At 32.9% G+C, this 22422-nt stretch overlaps 1 protein-coding gene across 3 annotated transcripts in view; it reads right to left on the reverse strand.

The window, feature by feature from the left end:
* Window positions 1–331: 331 nt before the first annotated feature.
* Window positions 332–22422, reverse strand: part of LOC102810166 (uncharacterized) — a 57766-nt gene continuing 35675 nt past the window's right edge. Inside the window, exons 9-10 of one of the 3 annotated variants that reach the window (XM_085500734.1) lie at window positions 21470–21615; window positions 332–566 (exon numbers count right to left, since the gene is read on the reverse strand). In XM_085500734.1, the coding sequence (XP_085356860.1) occupies window positions 503–566; window positions 21470–21615 (210 nt within the window). In that variant the 3' untranslated portion in view covers window positions 332–502. Of the gene's footprint in view, window positions 567–11460; window positions 12248–21469; window positions 21616–22422 lie in introns of those variants that run through there. The other 2 variants (XM_085500733.1, XM_085500735.1) reach the window with 2 other exon arrangements.

Genomic DNA, 22422 nt, shown 5'->3' on the forward strand with positions numbered 1-22422 from the left:
ACATTGTTATCAGATAATATAACTGTGTGAGTGTTGTCACATTGTTATCAGATAATATAACTGTGTGAGTGTTGTCACATTGTTATCAGATAATATAACTGTGCGAGTGTTGTCACATTGTTATCAGATAATATAACTGCGTTAGTGTTGTCACATTGTTATCAGATAATATAACTGTATAAGTGTTGTCACATTGTTATCAGATAATATAACTGTGTGAGTGTTGTCACATTGTTATCAGATAATATAACTGTGTGAGTGTTGTCACATTGTTATCAGATAATATAACTGATAACTCTGCAGTGAAATAATTTTTTCATGGAGATCTCAATTATATACAAGTTACATTACACCACACAAAAGTTCTTTTGATAAAATTTGATTTGTACACATAAAAATAAAACAAACACCCAGGTTCAAAGTTATGATAGTTTTTAGATGTCCTAAAATTGTTGACATTATATGTTTTGATGTATGAATTGATTTGATGAACTCCAGAATTTCAAGCCTTGGCTAGGGCTTGTTCCACATCTTGTAGTAAATCATCTATATGCTCGATACCAACACTGCAAAAAATAAAAATAAAACAGAGTTTTGCATGAAAGTGTAGATATTGTATATTTGTGACCAAATTCTTGGTATGTTCACCAAGAGTCACACAGACAGAAAAGAGTAGTAGGATATGTACAAATTTTCACATTGGTTAGAATGATATACAGAAATAGAGTTTTTTATTTTAATGGTGTTTAATAGTGATACTGTGTTGAGGAAAAAATAGGTATATACATAAAAATAAGTACAAAATATCATGCATGAAATGACATATCACCAGGATGTGATTTATAATGTGATAATAATGCTACATTGAGGCAATTTCTAAAATAAACTAGCAATTCCTAAATGTCAAATATAATGTTCCCAATGAAACAAAAAACAAGAAGCCTCTCCATTGAGATAGCTCCCTTGTTAGCAAATGCACATTTCAATCAGAGAATTGCAAGAGGTCCACCTGTAGTATCTATATGTACTGGTATAGTATCGAAGCAATCTTTGTGGTTTTGAACAAGAAGTCAACAAGCAGCCTATCGGCTGAAATAGCTCCGCTGTTAGCAATGCACATTTCAATTAAAGAACTGAAGACATCATTATAAAATGAACAATATGTATAGTATCAAAGCAATCGGACTTACAGTTTTTAACAAGAAGTCGAAAATATCACTTTCTACCAAAAATGACAACAATATTCACCAAAATTAGAGAATTGAAGATATCATCACGAAATGAACAAATCTGAGAAAGGTCTACATGTAGTATCTATATATGTAATATCAAAGCAATTGAAATTTTGGTTTTTAACAAGAAGTCGAAAATATCACTTTCTACCAAAAATGACAACAATATTCACCAAAATTAGAGAATTGAAGATATCATCACAAAATGAACAAATCTGAGAGAGGTCCACATGTAGTACCTATATATGTAATATCAAAGCAATCGGACTTACAGTTTTTAACAAGAAGTCGAAAATATCACATTTTACCAAAAATGACAAAAATATTCACCAAAATTAGAGAATTGAAGATATCATCACAAAATGAACAAACCTAAGAGAGGTCTACCCATAGTACATATACACCAAGTATCAAAGCATTCAGGCTTGTAGTTTTCAAGAAGAAGTCGAAAAAGTAAAACATTGACACGGACGACGACGACGGACAATCACTCATATGATAAGCTCCGCTCGACAAAGTCGACAGCGGAGCTAAAAAGTCACTTTTTACCAAAAATATTCATCAAAATTAGAGTACTGCCCCCCCCTACTTTTTGGACATTTTTATTTTAGGTTCACATTCGGCTAAACGCCTATTCCTTTCAAAGTGCCCAAAATTTGACTGTCTAATCATAAAACTTGATCTTTGATCACTTTTCTGAATACTGGTAATCGTTTATATATGACTCAGCATGTAAACCGACCGCCCTGAATATGTTCTGATCATGGTAACCATGCGTCAACTATGCTTTGACAATAACCTGTTAATGAAAGTGAAATGTTGTAAATATTACTTTCAAAAATTGCTATTTTTACCAGTACTACCAGTTTCTGAAAAATCTTGTCGTTTATTCACCAAAATTAATTCCAACGGATCATACTTCAACATCGATAATTGACTTCCGCATTGCGTTTCCAGGAAGTCTTCAAGATTTAATGAAGAAATGTGTTGGTACAACACAGCATTCTGATGGTTAAATAAGAGAATTGATTAGGTCAAAGGATGTTGTTGCAGGCCATGTCAGAATGCTTTTCATCGAGAGTTTGAAAATAATGATGAAGATTTTGAATTTGACTGTTTTTAACCTCATAAATTCGGGTGGTACCGGTACATAATTAATATTGTAATAAAATGTGCATATTTTTTGTGATATTTCTGTTTCTTCATTGTGAAAGTCAATGACGACGCAACTAATTTCATTTTCCCCAAAAGACTTAATATCCCCCTCAATCTTTCACATGGTGAACTAAAATTGTCATTTGCACTCTTTTCTGAAGGGGATGTTCGAGTAAGTGTCCACCCCCCTACAACACACAATTTTTGGAGCTGAGTACCCGGTGCTAATCTACCTGTAGTACCTATATGTAGGTCTACTCAAGGTTCATGTATATACACCAAGTTAACATGGATAACGACAGACAATCACTTGTATGATAAGCTCCACTGTCGTGTTTGTTGAACAAACTTTTACATTTTACATCATAAAATCTGTGATTTAATTCATATTTTAATTTTAGTGGGTTTATAGCTGTTTTTTTTATTGATATATGCTTAACAAAATAAAGATACAATACACAAATACAAACTTATGTTTCAAAATACTCAATGAATGCTCCCCATTTTTTGTCCCCATTCAGGCGCAGCCTGAAAAGGGGACTTTATAATTCAGGTTATGTCAAATGTCCATTTTCCGGTTTCCGTTTTCCATATTCCATTTTCCGTCTCCAACATTTTCTCAGAAGCTCTACAGCAGATATCAGTGAATCTTGGCAGGTTGATGAACAAGTCTCTGCTGAGTATGCACGTAATTTTTTTTCCAGATCTGAAAATCCCAAGTGGGTCTTTTTCACGATTTGCATCAAAAATTACCTCTCCCGGCAACATTGACAGAATGTCTGCGCATGCTCAGAATAAATTAATTACTGTAAAATACTTTATTTTTGATTGCAACATTTTTTTGCTATTTTTGCTGAAGGAATGTTTCAGTTAAAATAAAATCCAGCGAATATACCCTTTTCTTATATTTTACAGTCAACTTGTCAAAAATCAATGAAAATAAATTCAATACAAAACACCCAGCAAATTCCAACTGAAATAAAATATTTTACAGTAGATTAGATCTGTGAGTAATGCTGCTGTTATTATGGCACGTGATTTCTCCATTGCGTGCAATTTATTATAGTACTGTTTATACATGTATTCTGTTCGGCTCAGCTCAGTGGTCTCATTCACTAGTTACTAGACGAACTAGTAACTTTATTTGATTTCATTAAGAATTTCAAGACGTGTTTGCAAAGATAAGTTCTCCAGTTTCAGCAAAATTGAATGTATATTGGGGTACGATTGGTGTACATTCTGTGACGTACGGACGTGAATATTATGATGATTGCCAGCTTTATATTCTTGTGAAAAGCCAAAAAAGCAAACAATTGTCTCCAATCTACGAAACTTGTACGTAAATTGTATACCCTGTCAAATTATTGTACATGGGGACATAGTTTTCAAGTAAATCGTTATCCAGTCTTTTGCTTGTGTCGCGATTTCCGAAATATCCACAACTCAGGGGGAGAGGGGAGAATGTCCCTGTGTCGATCAATTTATTCATTGTATAATAGTAGGTTGCCTATGATTATATTCGTATTTAAAAAAATATTGCATATTACATTGTATTAATTTTTTGGGGGATTCAATTCCAACATTTCGTGATGCCTATTTTAGAACCAAAATAAGGCCTTTCACTCTTCACTGAGTGTGACACCTAAACCAGAGGTTTTATGGTGTATAAACTGGCACTAAATGAAAAGGCCGTTGAACCTTATTCAAATTTATAAGTACATGTTATTATGTATTTCATTATGAAAACTGACTAGATTAAATGTGATCTTATTTTTAATTGTTTGAACAGAATGATTTATATCAGTAATGACGTTTTCATCCAATATTAATTGTGCAATTGTTAAAATGCCTACCTACACATTTATTGTTTTTGTTTCTGTTGCCCTGAAATAGACATTTGTAAAAAAAAAAATTAAAAAATCATGCTTCATTAAAATTCAAAAACAAGCAGCCTGTCGGCTGAGATAGCTCCGCTGTTAGCAATGCACATTTCAATTAAAGAACAGAAGACATCATTAGAAAATGAACAATATGTATAGTACCAAAGCAATCGGACTTGCAGTTTTTAACAAGAAGTCGAAAATATCACTTTTTACCAAAAATGACAAAAATATTCACCAAAATTAGAGAATTGAAGATATCATCACAAAATGAACAAATCTGAGAGAGGTCCACATGTAGTACCTATATATATAATATCAAAGCAATTGGACTTACGGTTTTTAACAAGAAGTCGAAAATATCACTTTCTACCAAAAATGACAAAAATATTCACCAAAATTAGAGAATTGAAGATATCAACATGAAATGAACAAACCTACGAGAGGTCTACCCAAGGTACATATACACCAAGTATCAAAGCATTCAGGCTTGTAGTTTTCAAGAAGAAGTCGAAAAAGTAAAACATTGACACGGACGACGGACGCCGACGACGGACGGACGACGACGGACGCCGACGGACAATCACTCATATGATAAGCTCCGCTCGACAAAGTCGACAGCGGAGCTAAAAAGAAGATGTAGCCCCTTTCTGTTATCTGTTTCCAACTTCTTCCAAAGTAAAACTGGCGAAGGCATGTAATTGCCATACAATCATCAATTGTGGGAAAACTTGTATGTTTTTGAAAATCTTTATTTTGTTGTCTGTGAATTAATATAATATTTGAAATGGCGTAATGGTGCAAAATATTCTCAAACAATCGGTCTTCTGGTGGCACTACCCTGCGCATTTATGCACAGTCAGAATCCCAATGCGCGATCACAGCTTACTAAGTGATGATGGTGGTTGAAAAGGAAAACTGAATACAAAAATCCAGTAACATCTCAAACGAATTTCCGTCTAATGTGAATGCATGTTTCGTTGCATCAAATAAATAACCCAATTTTATGTTAAAAGCTTGCGATCTTGTGCCATACAGGGTCAAGTGATTGAGCAATAAAAAATGTGGTTTTATGTATCAGGTCATTGAATGTATCCAAAAACATGGTACCAATAATCTGAAATTTAAGGAGTGCTCACTGAAGGTTTATCAATCTTGCGTATTGTCTTGTTCTTTTTCAATCCTGCATTTCAGTTACTAGAATTTATACTAAAGAAAATAGTTTCTGTTTTTCTTCTAATAATTCGGCCACTTTCAAAAACAAATATTTTTCCATAGTCGAAATGCTAGAAGAATACAAAACTACTGTTATTTCATAGCGATACCTGTAGGGCCATTGTCAATTAGTTCGCCTGATCAACACAGCGTTATACATAGGACTGATATTGAATCACGGAGAGTAAAATCTGGTGATACTAATCCCTAGAACCACTCAGATTGGGACATATGTCTTATGAACCCACATGTGTATATCTTTGACAATACTCATTTTAACCTGTTTTTTTTTTATTCACAGTGGTGCTGTGAACTGCTTCAATTTCGCAAGGCAATTTTTTCTGGGTTCCTACAACATGGAGTGTCTGTGAAAATTAAATGATTTACAGTATTTTATACCCATTAATAATGATTGAAATGCAATAATATCACTGCACTGAAAAGACTTCAAACAATTATTGTTACTTCTCCATTGAAGGTTATGAGCAGACCAACCTTTATCACTACTGGCTTTCTTAATTATTACATGTACTTGCTCTGAAAACATAGCTTTTACAATTGTTTAAATTAACAGATGTTGTTCTATGTACAATGAATACATTTTAAATAATAAACCTTACTGTATTAATAACAAATTGTATTTGACAACATGAGAATGATTCTGATGCCCAGTGGTGATGTTGAAACAAACCCAGGTCCTGGTAATATACTAAGACCTGATTAACAAAGAAGTCATGTACATCAAGGTTCACTCAGATTTATGAATGCAGTTTCTTGAGCAAGTATACATGTATGACAAATAGTTTTGTTGCACTTGTGTACTCTGAAATTCTGAACATGAATCAGTGGAAGTTTTTAGTTGTCAGTACAAAACTAGATCAGGGGAAATCACTTTATGATGAGTTTTACCCACAAAGAGTACATATTCATTCACCTGTTTGCAGATGTTCCCTGTACTACTTTATAATCAAATAATGGGGACTGTGACATTTCATGTCTTGTTTATTATGACTTCCCCGTCTATTTTCTATAATTGCAACTTAATTCTCTGTATGATAAATTAATTTGATATATGATCTAAAACCACCAATGTCTGGTTTTGTCCCAACAATTTTACATTTAAATATATAATAGCGTGTCAATAATAATATAATATTGTGTAATGGTCTAGCATTGTATACATCCCCCAAAATACATGTGACTGCACTTAACGTCAAAGTGTCACTTGTAATGAAAGATCAAAGAAAGCTTAGAAGAACCCCTGAGTATTGAAGACACATTAAAAATTAATTCAAAATTACTTGTACCTGAGATATTGATGGTAAAGCTGAAAACTAATTATGTAAATCAGGTAACTAATATGAACAGAACAAAACAATTATGAATTATTATGCTAATTAGAGAATTAATATGAACAAATTTTAACCCAAAATTAATCAGGCCTGTCTATTGTCCTAGAGCATTTATGTACCAAATTTTATTCAAATGTGATGATCAGTAAATGAGATATCAGTGTTAATTAATTATGTTAATTAGGTGATTAATAAGCATAAATATTTACCAAAAACTAATTGGGTCTCTGCATAGTTCTAGATTCATTGATATGTGATGATGAGTACTCTTTAAAAATTTCATTAAAATCCAATTCGTGGTTCTTTATATATCAGTGGAACATTCATGAAACAATTAACTAATTATGCAAATTAGGTAATTGATATTCACAATTATTTACCCTAAAACTAGAGCATCAATGTACCAAGTTTCATTGAAATGGAATAATTAGTACATGTGATATCAGTGTAAAAGCTGAAAATTGGCTAATTATGCAAATTAGGTAATTAACATGAACTGATTTTAACCCAAAACTAATCAGGTCTCTGCATAGTCCTAGAAGATCTATGTACCACGTTTCATTGAAATGTGATGATTACTACTTGAAACATCAAAAGCTGAAAATTAATTAATTATGCAAATTAGGTAATTTATATGTACTGATATTGGCCTAAAAACTACCAGGTCTGTGCAGTGTCCTATGACATCCATGTACCAAGTTTCATTGAAATGTGATGATTACTACTTGGAATATCAAAAGCTGAAAATTAATTAATTATGCAAATTAGGTAATTAATATGCACTGATATTACTCTAAAAACTATCAGGTTTGTGCAGTGTCCAATGACATCTATGTACCAAGTTTTATTGAAATGTGACGATTAGTACATGTACTTGAGATATCAGTGTTAATTAATTATGTTAATTAAGGTGATTAATAAGCATAAATATTTACAAAAACTAATTGGGTCTCTGCATAGTTCTAGATTCATTGAAATGTGATGATGAGTACTCTTTAAAAGTTTCATGAGTACTCTTTAACAAGCAGCCTATCGGCTGAGATAGCTCCGCTGTTAGCAATGCACATTTCAATTAAAGAACTGAAGACATCATTAGAAAATGAACAATATGAATAGTATCAAAGCAATCGGACTTACAGTTTTTAACAAGAAGTCGAAAATATCACTTTTTACCAAAAATTACAAAAATATTCACCAAAATTAGAGAATTGAAGATATCATTACAAAATGAACAAATCTGAGAGAGGTCCACAACAAGAAGTCGAAAATATCACTTTTTACCAAAAATTACAAAAATATTCACCAAAATTAGAGAATTAAAGATATCATTACAAAATGAACAAATCTGAGAGAGGTCCACATGTAGTACCTATATATGTAATATCAAAGCAATTGCACTTGCGGTTTTCAACAAGAAGTCGAAAATATCACTTTTTACCAAAAATTACAAAAATATTCACCGAAATTAGAGAATTAAAGATATCATTACAAAATGAACAAATCTGAGAGAGGTCCACATGTAGTACCTATATATGTAATATCAAAGCAATTGGACTTGCGGTTTTCAACAAGAAGTCGAAAATATCACTTTTTACCAAAAATTACAAAAATATTCACCGAAATTAGAGAATTAAAGATATCATTACAAAATGAACAAATCTGAGAGAGGTCCACATGTAGTACCTATATATGTAATATCAAAGCAATTGGACTTGCGGTTTTCAACAAGAAGTCGAAAATATCACTTTTTACTAAAAATGACAAAAATATTCACCAAAATTAGAGAATTGAAGATATCATCATGAAATGAACAAATCTGAGAGAGGTCTACCCAAGGTACATATACACCAAGTATCAAAGCATTCAGGCTTGTAGTTTTCAAGAAGAAGTCGAAAAAGTAAAACATTGACACGGACGACGGACGACGACGACGACGGACAATCACTCATATGATAAGCTCCGCTCGACAAAGTCGACAGCGGAGCTAAAAATTTCATTGGGTTCTTGCTGGGCATTTAAATTGAGGGCTACGAGCAGCCATTGGTTAATTAGTGGCATGAGACCTACAGACATTGTACTAAGGCTCTTGCCCTTTTCCACAAATTTTAATATATTCTTAACAATTGCTTTACCTCTAAAACTCTGCACACCATGATATGATCATTCAGTGTTTTGTACTAAACGACTCATTGCTTAGCAAAGCCAATTTTCAGGATTTATTGGCACATGATGTCATGAATCAGAGAAACTAATGACCAAAAAATAAATATTGCATCGTATATAAATGATGACAGCGATTTACTAGGCCTATGGCCTGTGAACTCATATGATGTGTGTGCACGGTGCGACTAGTAACAATTACCTAACCTTCACGGCCACAGTTGTCACGATGCATCTCAATAAAATAGCATCTAAAACCAATTAAGGCCGATATGTGTAAATACTTGTACATTAATAGTCTAGTCTATGCAACCAGCAATAATGACATGCAAGAATGGCATTGGCAAAATGATGACCTCGGATGTAGCCATGTCTAGGGGCATGGATATGATTTTAATAGTCTTTGCCCATTAATGTAATGTTATAGTGTATATGAAGTATGTGATCATGATTAATCTTCATGATCATTTGTGACCACACCATTGATTATTCAGCATAGGCTACCACACACTGTATAATATTGAGCAGAAAGTCATGCAAGAAATTGCATTTGATTCACCATATTGGCATGGCTGGCTGTATTCATTCTTACTTTTTCATGATCATTGTTTGGCTCACTACAAGTTTCTTGTGATTTAGGCGGATTTTTGTCACATGCAAAAAACAGCAAGAGCTGCAATGTGTACATCAGGGGGCTTTTATCATGCTTGTGATGTTGCTATTGTAGGTAAATGGCCACAGCAGGAATGTACATAACTGTCATTTATTAGGCAGAAACTGATAGGGGCCAATTCCTTGCGCTCACACATACACATGTACATCAGTGAAGGTTTTTCTGTTGCCAGCTGCCATTTTTGAAATGGTGCCACCGATCAACAGTTCATGCCACTCACCTCGACCTTAAACAATGACATGTGTTGTCATTTGTTATTAATTATATTTTCATGGAAATGAGTTACCTTTTTCTAAAATAAACAAAATTTGATAGTAATATCATCATGTAAAAAAAAATTGTTTAAAATAATTGTATTTGATATAGACTGAACATGTTGGGGAAAAAATAAATCTAAAATAATATAATCCCTGCCTAACTACCCATTATTTTTTACTCTAATACTGGAAACACCAAATTTGTTTTTCATTGGCCTCATAATGGTTTGAGATCTTTTTAACATGATCCACATAAATAATGAGGGATGAACTGGTATTCTGTACAAACAGGTCAATGCATTTACATTCTATAGTGGCGTTCACGTTAGAGATCTCGGCACGTGCTGAGACTCGGGACCGAGTCGGCACGTGCCGAAAATTGTGTGTGAATGGTCGGGACCGAGTCGGCACGTGCCGAAAAGAACTCGATCTCGGTCCCGATGGATGCTTGGGACCGAAACTCGGCACGTGCCGAGATTTGCTGCCTGAACACTCGGCACGAGCTGAAATCACGCCCTCGGTGGTAAATTTAAGAAAAATATAAGTTGATTGATACTAGCATGAAATTATGATGACAGGAAATTCGAATATACTAGTAGATGGTCGGATGCTGTAGTAATGAATGCAAACCGTCATCAGCGACGCATATTTATGTGCTGCTACAACCTCTATTTTCTTGCACATTTTACATTGACGTGAAAAAAATAATTATGTTTCGAATCTTCTTTGCCGTTCATGTGCACGATGGCTTGTAATAAACACCATTGCAACAAATGGATATAATTTCACTATAACAATTACTATTATCATCATATGCCCATAGTCCAAAAATGTCAGCTTCTATTTGAACACAATCCTATTATCAAGGTCACGTTTGTATTGCACTGGTACTGCTAACTCTGGATTGAAAATTACATATTGTGTGAAGTACGGAAACCAAATTTACTGTTATCGGTGAAAGGTATGTATCAATAGGTGTGTGCAGGTGACTTTTTATGAACTTATTTGGGTTAATTTAATTTTAATTTGGCATTGATTTTTTAACCCGCAAATCAGTGTTCATTTACGTGTCTCTTGCAAATTCTTCGGCGGACTGTTCAACATTGTTGTGAAATGAAACAAAAATCTACTGAAAATATACACAAGTGTGATCGTGTGTGAGAAATTCTGTAAGTTTCCAGCGTCTCTCTAACATTTGGCAATGTTTTCAAAACTGGAATCTTTTCGTGTCAATGTCAATTTTCCCGCCACAAAAAGGGCGCCAAAATAACAGCTGACCTACATGACAATATTATCTGAAATTTACTTCAGTTTCACTGAAAAACGTGTTTTTTTTCTTGTTCCCGTAAAAGGCTAAATTATAGTATTTATTTGTTTAGTTTTTATACGACTATTGACTATTTATTTATTTATTTTTGAGGGCTTTGAAGAAAAAAGGAACAAGCAGTATTTTGTTGAAACCATGGAACTGAGAATATTCTTGGCTCTATGTTGAAACCTACGTGACTATATATATTAGTTTTGCAGCACTATGCGTTTTTGTTTTTGTGACTTGACTATTCTATATTCTTAGATAAGTTTTATAAATAATATATTAATTGTTTGTATTTTGTTCTTTTCCCTTCCAGACTACTGTGCTACTTGCTAAATTGTTACTTGGAAGAGCTGTTTGTAGTCACCCTGCCAAAATAAATGATGTTTATATGTATAGTTTTGTGGTAAAATAAACCACCAATGAAAACACCATCGATATTTTTAATTTTTATTTTATTTTCTCTATCTTTTTTGACATTGTTGCATATTTGTGACAGTTTTACTTGGACCTATAACACTAACAGTACATTTGAGTTGAACATAAGCAGAAATTCTGTATCACATCATGCAACAATAGTAAATTCACAGTCTGTGGTGAAATATTCCTTCTTACATTTCTCATTTTTCTTCCTTTTCTAATGGCCCTCTTTGTTTACTATTGTTGCATTTCTATTTTTATTGTACTCAAATGTCTTGAATATATAATTTCTTTAGTATATAAACATTTCTTTCCATCACAGTTTATCACATATCCAAACATCTATCAAGATGAAATAACACGCATACTAAAATACAGAAACAAATGCAACAAGTCTGATTTGTGTGATGATTTGGTTTATTTTTGATATAAAGGGTATGTTCGCTTTCATCATATTACTTGGCCTTGCTTTCTTGCAAGAGGACTGTCTGTTTTCTGTTCATAGCTGGATCTTGGGAAGTATTGTTGTGGTCTTTTCTCTCCTTCACCAACTTTGCTTTGTTTCTTTGCATCCAGAGCAAAAAAATATGCCTTATTTGGGAAAAAATTAAAACTCTTAGTATCTTTCTTCCTTTGGACATTCCGTCGTTTGCTGAGCCTAACTTCCACTCCAAATTTTGTTTTGGATCAAAAAGGGGCAGGATGTCATTTCATTGGGGCCTGGCAACTATTAAAATGATGCACAGAAAAGTTAACAGAATTCAAAAGAGGCTTGATAATGGTGGTACATCTTACAAGTTGAATGAGAATTTATGTGACTTAAGAAGTCTAATAAAACTTATGCTGAAGGTAAAGTGGTGTTGTCATGGCGATTGCTTGACATCTCAGTTTCTTGATTATCTTTCGTGCACGGTGGAGCAATACCATGTTAAAGCAATATTATGGAAATTGCCAGTTTTCAGAAACAGTTTCAACTGAGACAACTCCAGTTCAATTTCATGATCATTCAGTTGATGACATTCTTGCTTTTCTGCTAGCTGTATCTGCTTTTATGTACTTTATTTTTCCAAATATGACCAATCCATCTATAAAACAACTTCCTCAGAGAAATAAACCTGTATCACCAAACACTGTTGTGTTGACTACTTCTAAAGAAGTATTGCATAACTGTGTGCAAGATACTCTACAACTAAAAATTGTGTCATGTGTGATTGTTCTTGCGATAGCCTCCTTGTTTGTATTCATAAATAATCCATTTATTTATAAAATAAGGGTTGGTGAAAAAAAAGTCACTCTATCATCCACATACCCATTATCTAGTGTAGACATTAAAGATAAATTAAAATTATTATTAAATCTGTCCTCAAATCAGCTAAGACTTGATAGTAATAAACAAATTATTCCTTGTACAGAATTGTCCCTGAATTTTTTGACTTGTGGGGGTGCAAGGAAAGGCGACAGTGAAAAATGTCATCCAGGTACTAATTGTCTGAAATGTAAAAATTGTGGGAGAAGCTAGGTACAATCATTCTATTAGTTGGAAGGTTGATTTGCAAATATTCCTGAAAGAATTCAATATCTCGGAAACTGATTGTATCTGTAATGCTTGTGTAAGGTCGATTCAGTAACTCGCATTATCAACTCAACTCCAAAAAAAGAAAATTTCTTCATGTATTCTGGAGAGTGTAGATATGTGTGACCGTCAAAGTGTTCATGATGCCAAAAAAGAAACATTCCATTCTCTTTGTACCAAATTAGATATTGATTTCTCCATATTTCATAACATTTCATATTTTCCTCTTTGCCAAACTCATTATATGCAAACAATGAGAAGAGTTCAAACAGTGTGTGCTGCATGCTCATGCAACAACTCTCTAGTATTCCCAACTATGAAATTGTATCTCAGTTTCACCAATCTACTGGAACCGACTTTCAACTTAGTAACTGCAGTATGGTGTTTATTAAATGTTACAAATCATTTTCTGAAATAGCCAGCAAAATCAAATTAGATGTGCAGTCTGGGTTGTGCATTTCAAGTGATGTTGTCCTAAGGGAAATTATTGACCAGCACAATATCATGGTTTCAAATTATTGTAGTCGTGGCGACTTGCTGTCATTAGCATTGAATGAAACTATTTCATTTGTTGGTGATATTTTACTCAATAAACATGCAATATTGCTGCTGGATGTTAAACGTTTTTCATCATCACATTAGAAAATAATTATGAAATGTGCAAATTAAATAACAGTGAAATAGAGTTTTTAGAATCTTATAGCAGAACTAACAGCTGGCTTCGAGAAATAAGCTGCATTTACTTTCCTTCACACGTTTCCTTGAAATCAAGCATTAACAAAAAATTATCTACCCTTCTATACAGGACTGGTATTACACAATGCACTCTAGGAAAATAATAAAAATGTTTTATCTCTCCAGAGCCAAATAGAAAAACTTGAAGCGAGAGTTCGGGATTGAGTAAAGTTGATGTAGACTTCTACAAAATGATAGATTTGGTTGCCGAGAAATTGAATAGTAAATTTTATAAACAGGCTCTTGATTTTTCAAATTATATAAAATGCAATTTTGTTGATTTATCTTCAATTGATTTTGAAATTGATCCAATTCTTTGGAACATTGTTGTTTACTTCACACTTAACACAACTGAACGCAACCATCTTCATTGCAACAACTTTGAGTGGGATAAGCATTATTTTGTTTTTTATCGTAGAACTTCAATGGAGAGTAGGGCTCGCTTTCTCAGACGTTTATTTTCTGTCTGTTTACTTCTTTTTACATGTTCTGATCAATGTATCTATCCATTACATATCTATCTTTCTGATATGGTTGAAGGTTACAGTGGATCAAAAACACTCATGAAAATATTGAATCGTTTTGGTATGATTTGTTCAGTGGACTCACTACATCGTTACATGTTGTCAGTAATAAATAAAAGATCATCTGACACATTTATGGAGGACAGTATAGTAAGAAATGCATTCTCAATAACATCCTTTGACAATACGAACAAATTCTCAAAATATGCTGCAGTGAGGTCAGTTGTTGGTCAAAGAGGTTTTCATGGTACTTCTTACCAAATGGTTCAACCAAAACCTAAAACTGTGCATAATGCTACAGAAGATCTTGTTTTTGGTAGTTATGATAAGCATTCTTCTGTTAAACATTTCAAAGTTATTAAAATACATGGTGATGGTCGTTGTTTTTTTAGATGCATTGTTGTGCGAAATGATTTCTCTTTGCGCAACTGTAAAACTTGATTCACCTGTCTACAGAAAGTTTGATATTTATGCCTACAATCTGTCTCTGACTTGTTGGAATTTTACAACCTTGGTGTGTGTAGGGGGGGGGGGGGCTTTCAGGTTGTCACTAAAAATGTCTATTACAGTTTATGCATCACCATTTAGAGTTCTATTGCTAAACTATTCTCAATGCTTGTTAAATTTGGGGTTTATTTTTTACCAATACCTGTAGTAACCCTTAACAAGTTGTATATGTTGGTGGTGTTCAAAATTATGTTGTAAAAAAATCTGGTCAAGTCCTTCCTATATGTATTTGTAAATAATTTTGTTTAACAGTAGTATGACATGGTAGTATGGTAAAAATGTTAAAAAAAAAATGTTATGTAATACTGAAAACATCAATGAGATTAAACTTCACTGTATTGTAAAATACAAATGTTGTTTTGGCACTGCACATAAGTAAATCAAGGACGTCTCTTTTTGAAAAATAATTTGGCCAGAAAGTTTTTTTAAAGCTTAAATTACTAGAGCTTGTGTATCTAATATTTCTCTATAATCTTTGCTGAAAACAATTAATTGTATTTTCTTCTAAGATACTTTTAGGCTGTAAATTTACAATGTCCCATTCATTCCTGTCTAATGGAGGTAAAAAAAAAAGACTCTTTTTACAGCTGTTTGTTTAGCATATCTGGTAAGAGTATTGACCAATTTGAATAGCAATGTAATATGGTAATTACCTCTATTGTATTCATGGTTATTCTAAATTGCAGCTATTGTATCTCCAAAATTAACAACAATATCACATAAATATTAAATATTCATTCATGATTATGTTATATGAACATGTTAGTTTGGGTGTAACTGAAGACTGAAGTTTTCTGTCACTATTAAAAAGAGAACTTTGTTTGAGTTTAATACCATGACCAAGGACAGAAAGGGACACAATTATCATTTTGCTCTGAACTATATTGTTAGTTAATGATAAATTATAATTCATCGCCCTATTGTATACAACAATATGCTTGAACATGTTCTCGTCCATCATATAGTATTAGATATTATGAAATTAAAGACTTTTTTCTTGCATCTAGTCATTTGAATATTGAGAATATTAATTGACTATATTTGTGAAAATATGCACTCTATATACCCGGTAGATAGGTTTTATTAAAACAAGCAGCCTATCGGCTGAGATAGCTCCGCTGTTAGCAATGCACATTTCAATTAAAGAACTGAAGACATCATTAGAAAATGAACAATATGAATAGTATCAAAGCAATCGGACTTACAGTTTTTAACAAGAAGTCGAAAATATCACTTTTTACCAAAAATTACAAAAATATTCACCAAAATAAATTAATTAGAGAATTGAAGATATCATCACAAAACGAACAAATCTGAGAGAGGTCCACATGTAGTACCTATATATGTAATATCAAAGCAATCGGACTTACAGTTTTCAACAAGAAGTCGAAAATATCACTTTTTACCAAAAATGACAAAAATATTCACCAAAATTAGAGAATTGAAGATATCATCACAAAATGAACAAATCTGAGAGAGGTCCACATGTAGTACCTATATATGTAATATCAAAGCAATCGGACTTGCGGTTTTTAACAAGAAGTCAAAAATATCACTTTTTACCAAAAATGACAAAAATATTCACCAAAATTAGAGAATTGAAGATATCATCTCGAAATAAACAAATCTGAGAGAGGTCCACATGTAGTACCTATATATGTAATATCAAAGCATTTACACTTGCGGTTTTTAACAAGAAGTCGAAAATATCAGTTTTTACCAAAAATGACAAAAATATTCACCAAAATTAGAGAATTAAAGATATCATTACAAAATGAACAAATCTGAGAGAGGTTCACATGTAGTACCTATATATGTAATATCAAAGCAATTGCACTTGCGGTTTTTAACAAGAAGTCGAAAATATCAGTTTTTACCAAAAATGACAAAAATATTCACCAAAATTAGAGAATTAAAGATATCATTACAAAATGAACAAATCTGAGAGAGGTCCACATGTAGTACCTATATATGTAATATCAAAGCAATTGCACTTGCGGTTTTTAACAAGAAGTCGAAAATATCAGTTTTTACCAAAAATGACAAAAATATTCACCAAAATTAAAAAATTAAAGATATCATTACAAAATTAACAAATCTGAGAGAGGTCCACATGTAGTACCTATAGATGTAGTATCAAAGCAATTGCACTTGCAGTTTTTAACAAGAAGTCGAAAATATCAGTTTTTACCAAAAATGACAAAAATATTCATCAAAATTAGAGAATTAAAGATATCAACATGAAATGAACAAACCTAAGAGAGGTCTACCCAAGGTACATATACACCAAGTATCAAAGCATTTAGGCTTGTAGTTTTCAAGAAGAAGTCGAAAAAGTAAAACATTGACACGGACGACGGACGACGACGACGACGACGGACAATCACTCATATGATAAGCTCCGCTCGACAAAGTCGACAGCGGAGCTAAAAAATAAAAGTTGGTTATCATGAATTGACGATGATGCCCGTTGGCAACTATTGGTGGGTTGAATAACAAAAAATTCTTAGTTCTTTTGCATAAAAAAGGAATTGAATTAGCCAAAGAATAGAATTTCAGAAAAAAATCAATTTTTCCTTGGCATAATGTTATAACTTATGAGGCTCTCAAAATTTGAAATTCATGACAGATCAATGAAGAATCCAGTGGAGGGCACTTTGAACTGATCTGTAATTATTTTGTATTGAATTAATTTTGTTTGTAAGCTGCCTAATTTCTCCATACATTTATTTGTTAATGGATTGTAAAATACATGCCAAATAAAATATTACCCTTGTTTTTAATTAATAAATAAGTCAAAAACAAACTGGTTCTTCAGTGTTTTATAAAATATTTCATGTTATAAGAAAGCAATGCAGGCAAGGGTGTTTCAGGTTAAATACATTTAATTGCCAGTATACAGCTTCATTACACACATTTTCCAACATACAATATTGTTTCCGCATTATATGGAACATAGTTAAAGTAAAAACAAAACGTAAAACTGTTCACGCCCGGTAATTACATATATATACCGTGCTTCCGGGTTTCAATGCAATATTGAAAGCTTTGAGGTCATAGGTCATAATTTAGGTTACTTCCCATTCGCCAGTGGAAAATTCTTCGGCCAAGTCTTACACAAGCCTTATAAAATAAAAAATGTCTTGTACTTATAAAATATAAATACAATGCACATGTTGGCAAAGTATGGTTAATTTCCAATCAACTGTTTTAAAAATGGGAGTCCGAGAGTGTATCTCAACACTAGAGAGAAATACCGACCTTCAAAAACCACCTCAAATATCATATTAACTTTGATGAACGATCCATAATAAGTGGTCTGCCTTGAAGCTGGAATGTCAATAATCCTAAATAAACACAGGAACTTTGTATTGGGAACTCCGAATTAAAGCCAGTGCAAGTTTAAAATGTGTGAAATAATGCAGTGCTCGGCTGGTTTGAAACGTAACTGCCACACGCGCGAATGAACGTAGATATGCAAATGAGGCTTTGGCGACCTCACTGATTGTGTGCCTTGCACACGGGAGTCAAAAACCATTCATTTATTGACTGATGTACAAAATACAAATACATATCTACAGTCCTAATATAAAGGAAAGTAGTCTTCCTGAACTTCTTCACAAAAAGAACACAGGGAGGAATCAAAGCCACACAAGCACAACAACCTATTTGAAGGCAATATTTTCATAATAATTTTATATTGAAAATAGTGTAATTTGGCATCGCCAGTAATAGAAAAGGGAGCAAAATAAATATTTTTCCAAGGTAAAGGGGTGTTCAAAATGTCCAGCCAATGTTGCTGTATAACTGAGGGGGTTGAATCAGGAAATTCCTCATAGCAGTACCAAAGGTAAACACTTTTAGTAACTTTAGTTTCTGACAGCCAGATATTGTTATGCATATTTGGCATACAGACCATTAGTTTTGACATGTTAGATTCAACAATACTGCACTTCCAAATAGATAATAACTGTTGATATTCAAATATACATATATTCCTGTAGTGTGATACCAAATCTTGAAACGTGTGAAATGTACAGTCTGCATTTAAAAGATCATTAATAAATATTATACCGTGTTGTATAAAGCATTTCCAAGCAACAGTCATGTTGTCAATACGAATATTAGAATTATTCATATTAGTTCTTAAAGTATATTTTCTATGTTATTTGCACTCGTATAATTATACTGCAACCATGCTGAAATGATATCATTCAGAAAACTTGATTGATAAGTGTCAAACTTGAATAGGTCCGGTTTACCCAGCTTAGCAAAGTCGGAAAGAAAGTATTTAAATATTTTACAACAAAAGGAAGTATCATTATGGTAAATACGCGGAACCAATATATCTGTATATCTATGACATGATGTATAATGAATATTTAAAATTTGAACATAATCAGTCAAAGCAAGTCAGAGATATGGCACTAGAACCACATTTATTAACACAAAATGGCCACCAGTCGGCCATTTTGAATCTTATCTGAAAACAAAATGATGTGCATCAAGGTCATATAATGTCCAACGTAGCCGAGAAATGCTTGATTTTGAGGATTTTTAGAACAAAAATGGCTGCCATTCGGCCATCTTAAATCAGATCATGAAACAAATTGATGTGCATATGTATAATATCATGTATGATGTATGTGTGAAGTTTGATTGTGATTAGTCCAGGCATTTCTGAGATACAGGTCTGGACGCACGCACACACGCACGGACGGAAGCACGGACGCACAGAGGTCAAAACATAAGTCCCCGTTTTCGGACTGCGTTCAAACGGGGACTAATAAGCCCAGGTTCATTTTCATGCTCATAATATTCAATAATTTTCAAAATTCTTCCGATGTTGTCTGCAATGAAACATCCTATGAATAAACCTGGTTTGGTCATGCCCAAGGATATCAGAAATAACTTTTTGACTCCCGTGTGCGAAGCACAAAATGGGAGTCTTTGCAGTTAGTGTGTCTGTATGTGTATGTGTGTGTGTGTGTCCGTCTGTTCCACTGATATCTCAAAAACTATACATCGGTTTCTGATGAAACTTGGTGCATAGATGCTCTGGGCCAATGCACAGATTTGATTAGGTTTTGGTAGAAATCCATGCATATCAATTACCTAATCTGCATGATAATTAGCTCATTTTTAGCTGTTCCATGACTGTTCCATTGATATCTAAACAACCATTCATTGAATTTTGATGAAACTTGGTACATAGATGCTCTGAACTTATGCGCAGATTTGATTAGTTTTTAGTAAAAATCCATGCATATTAATTACGTAATTTGCATGATACTTAACTAATTTTCAGCTGTTCCATAACTGTTCCACTGATATCTAAAGAACCACTCATTGGATTTTGATGAAACTTGGTTCATAGATGCTCTGAACTGTTGCCAGGTTTTTATTAGTTTTGGGTCAAAATCTGTGCATATTAATTACCTAATTTGCATAATGATTAGTAAATTTTCGGCTTTCCACTGATATCTCAACTACTAATCATCACATTCCAATGAAACTTGGTACCTAGATGTCATAGGACACTGCACAGACCTAGTAGTTTTTAGGGTAACATCAGTACATATTAATTACCTAATTTGCATAATAAATTAATTTTAGTAAGTAGTAAGCATTACATTTCAATGAAACATGGCACATAGATACTCAAGCACTATGCATAGATAGATTGTTTCGGGATAAATATTTGTGCATATTAATAACCTAATTTGCATAGTTAGTTAATTTTCGGATTTTCACATATATCTCAAGTACTAATCATGACATTTCAATGAAACTTGGTACATAGATCCTCTAGAATTATGCAGAGATCTGATTAATTTTGGGGTAAATAATTGTGCATATTAATTAACTTATTTGCATAATTATTTAATTTTCGACTTTTTCACTGATATCTTGAGTACTAATCATCATCTTTAAATGAATCTAACTATGCAGAAAGCCAATTAGTTGTATATATTTATGCATATTAATCATCTAATTTGCATAATTAATAAATGTTCAACATTCACACTGATATCTCAAGTAGATGCTCTAGGACAATGTACAAATATGATCAGTTTTGTGTTAAAATCTGTTCATATAAATACCCTAATTAGCATAATAATTCATAATTGTTTGGTTCTGATCACATTTCAATAAAACTTGGTACATAGATGGTCTGTTACATTGCGCTGACCTTATTAGTTTTACACTCTGTTCATTTTAATTTTCTGATTTGCATAATTAGTTTTCAGCTTTTCCATCAATATCTCAAGCACAAGTAATTTTGAATTAATTTTTACTGTGTCTCTAATACACACGGGAGTTCTTTCTAAGCTTTTTTTGATTTAACTTGAAGTGAAAGACATTTTGCTAAAATGCGATAATCGCAGCATAGTAGAGTTATCTCTATCACCATCCGGCTTGATGGAAGTATTGTATTTTTAATAATACAATAAAGTTACAATAAAACATTACCTGAATCGTACAAGTCCCAATGGAACTGTACTTTGTTTAAATGCTTCTTCACCTAAAAGTGCTTTGCCATGTGTCATGCTAGCAGGATGTTCTATTAGACTTTCCACACCACCCAACGACACAGCTAAATGTGGGATTCGTAAACTCTACAAGATAAATAAATGTCATGTAAACCATAGATTCTATAAATGGTTCACACAATTCTGGTATGTGTGATAATGTAATATCTCTGCTATTACTTTGATATGGTATGCTACATTGCTCTGACATTATTGTCAAATGTGAATGAAACTAGTCCAGGCTTGGATCTGAAATGCCCACTAGTTGGCCTGTTTTTATCAAATTAACAAAAACAAAATGATAGTTCAATTGTCAATTTGAAAGAAAAGACTAAAAAAAGGATTTGTTCTTAGTCCTCTCATTTGTAATTTTTTTCTTATACCATATTTTGGGAAAAAAACAGAAAACAAGGAATGCACATTTCAATTAAAGAACTGAAAATATCATTAGAAAAGGAACAAATCGGAGAGAGGTGAACCCGAGGTACATGTACCTATATGTATAGTATCAAAGCAATCGGAATTCATCAAAATTAAAGAATTGAAGATATCATCACAAAATTAACAAATCTGAGAGAGGTCTACCTGAGGTTCCTATATGTATAGTATCAAACAAATTGGATTTGCAGTTTTTAACAAGAAGTCGAAAATATCACTTTTTTCCAAAAATAACATTAACAAAATTAGAGAATTAAAGATATCATCACAAATGAACAAATCAAAGAGAGATCTGCCCAAGGTACTTGTACACCTAGTATCAAAGCAATAAGAATTGTAGTTTTCAAGAAGAAGTCGAAAAAGTAAAAAGTTGACATGGACAACGAAGGACAATCACTCATATGATAAGCTCCGCTCGACAAAGTCAACAGCGGAGCTAAAAAAAACATGAGCGAC

Source organism: Saccoglossus kowalevskii, chromosome 6 (assembly GCF_978046115.1).
Source record: "Saccoglossus kowalevskii chromosome 6, keSacKowa6.1, whole genome shotgun sequence".
NCBI lineage: Eukaryota > Metazoa > Hemichordata > Enteropneusta > Harrimaniidae > Saccoglossus > Saccoglossus kowalevskii.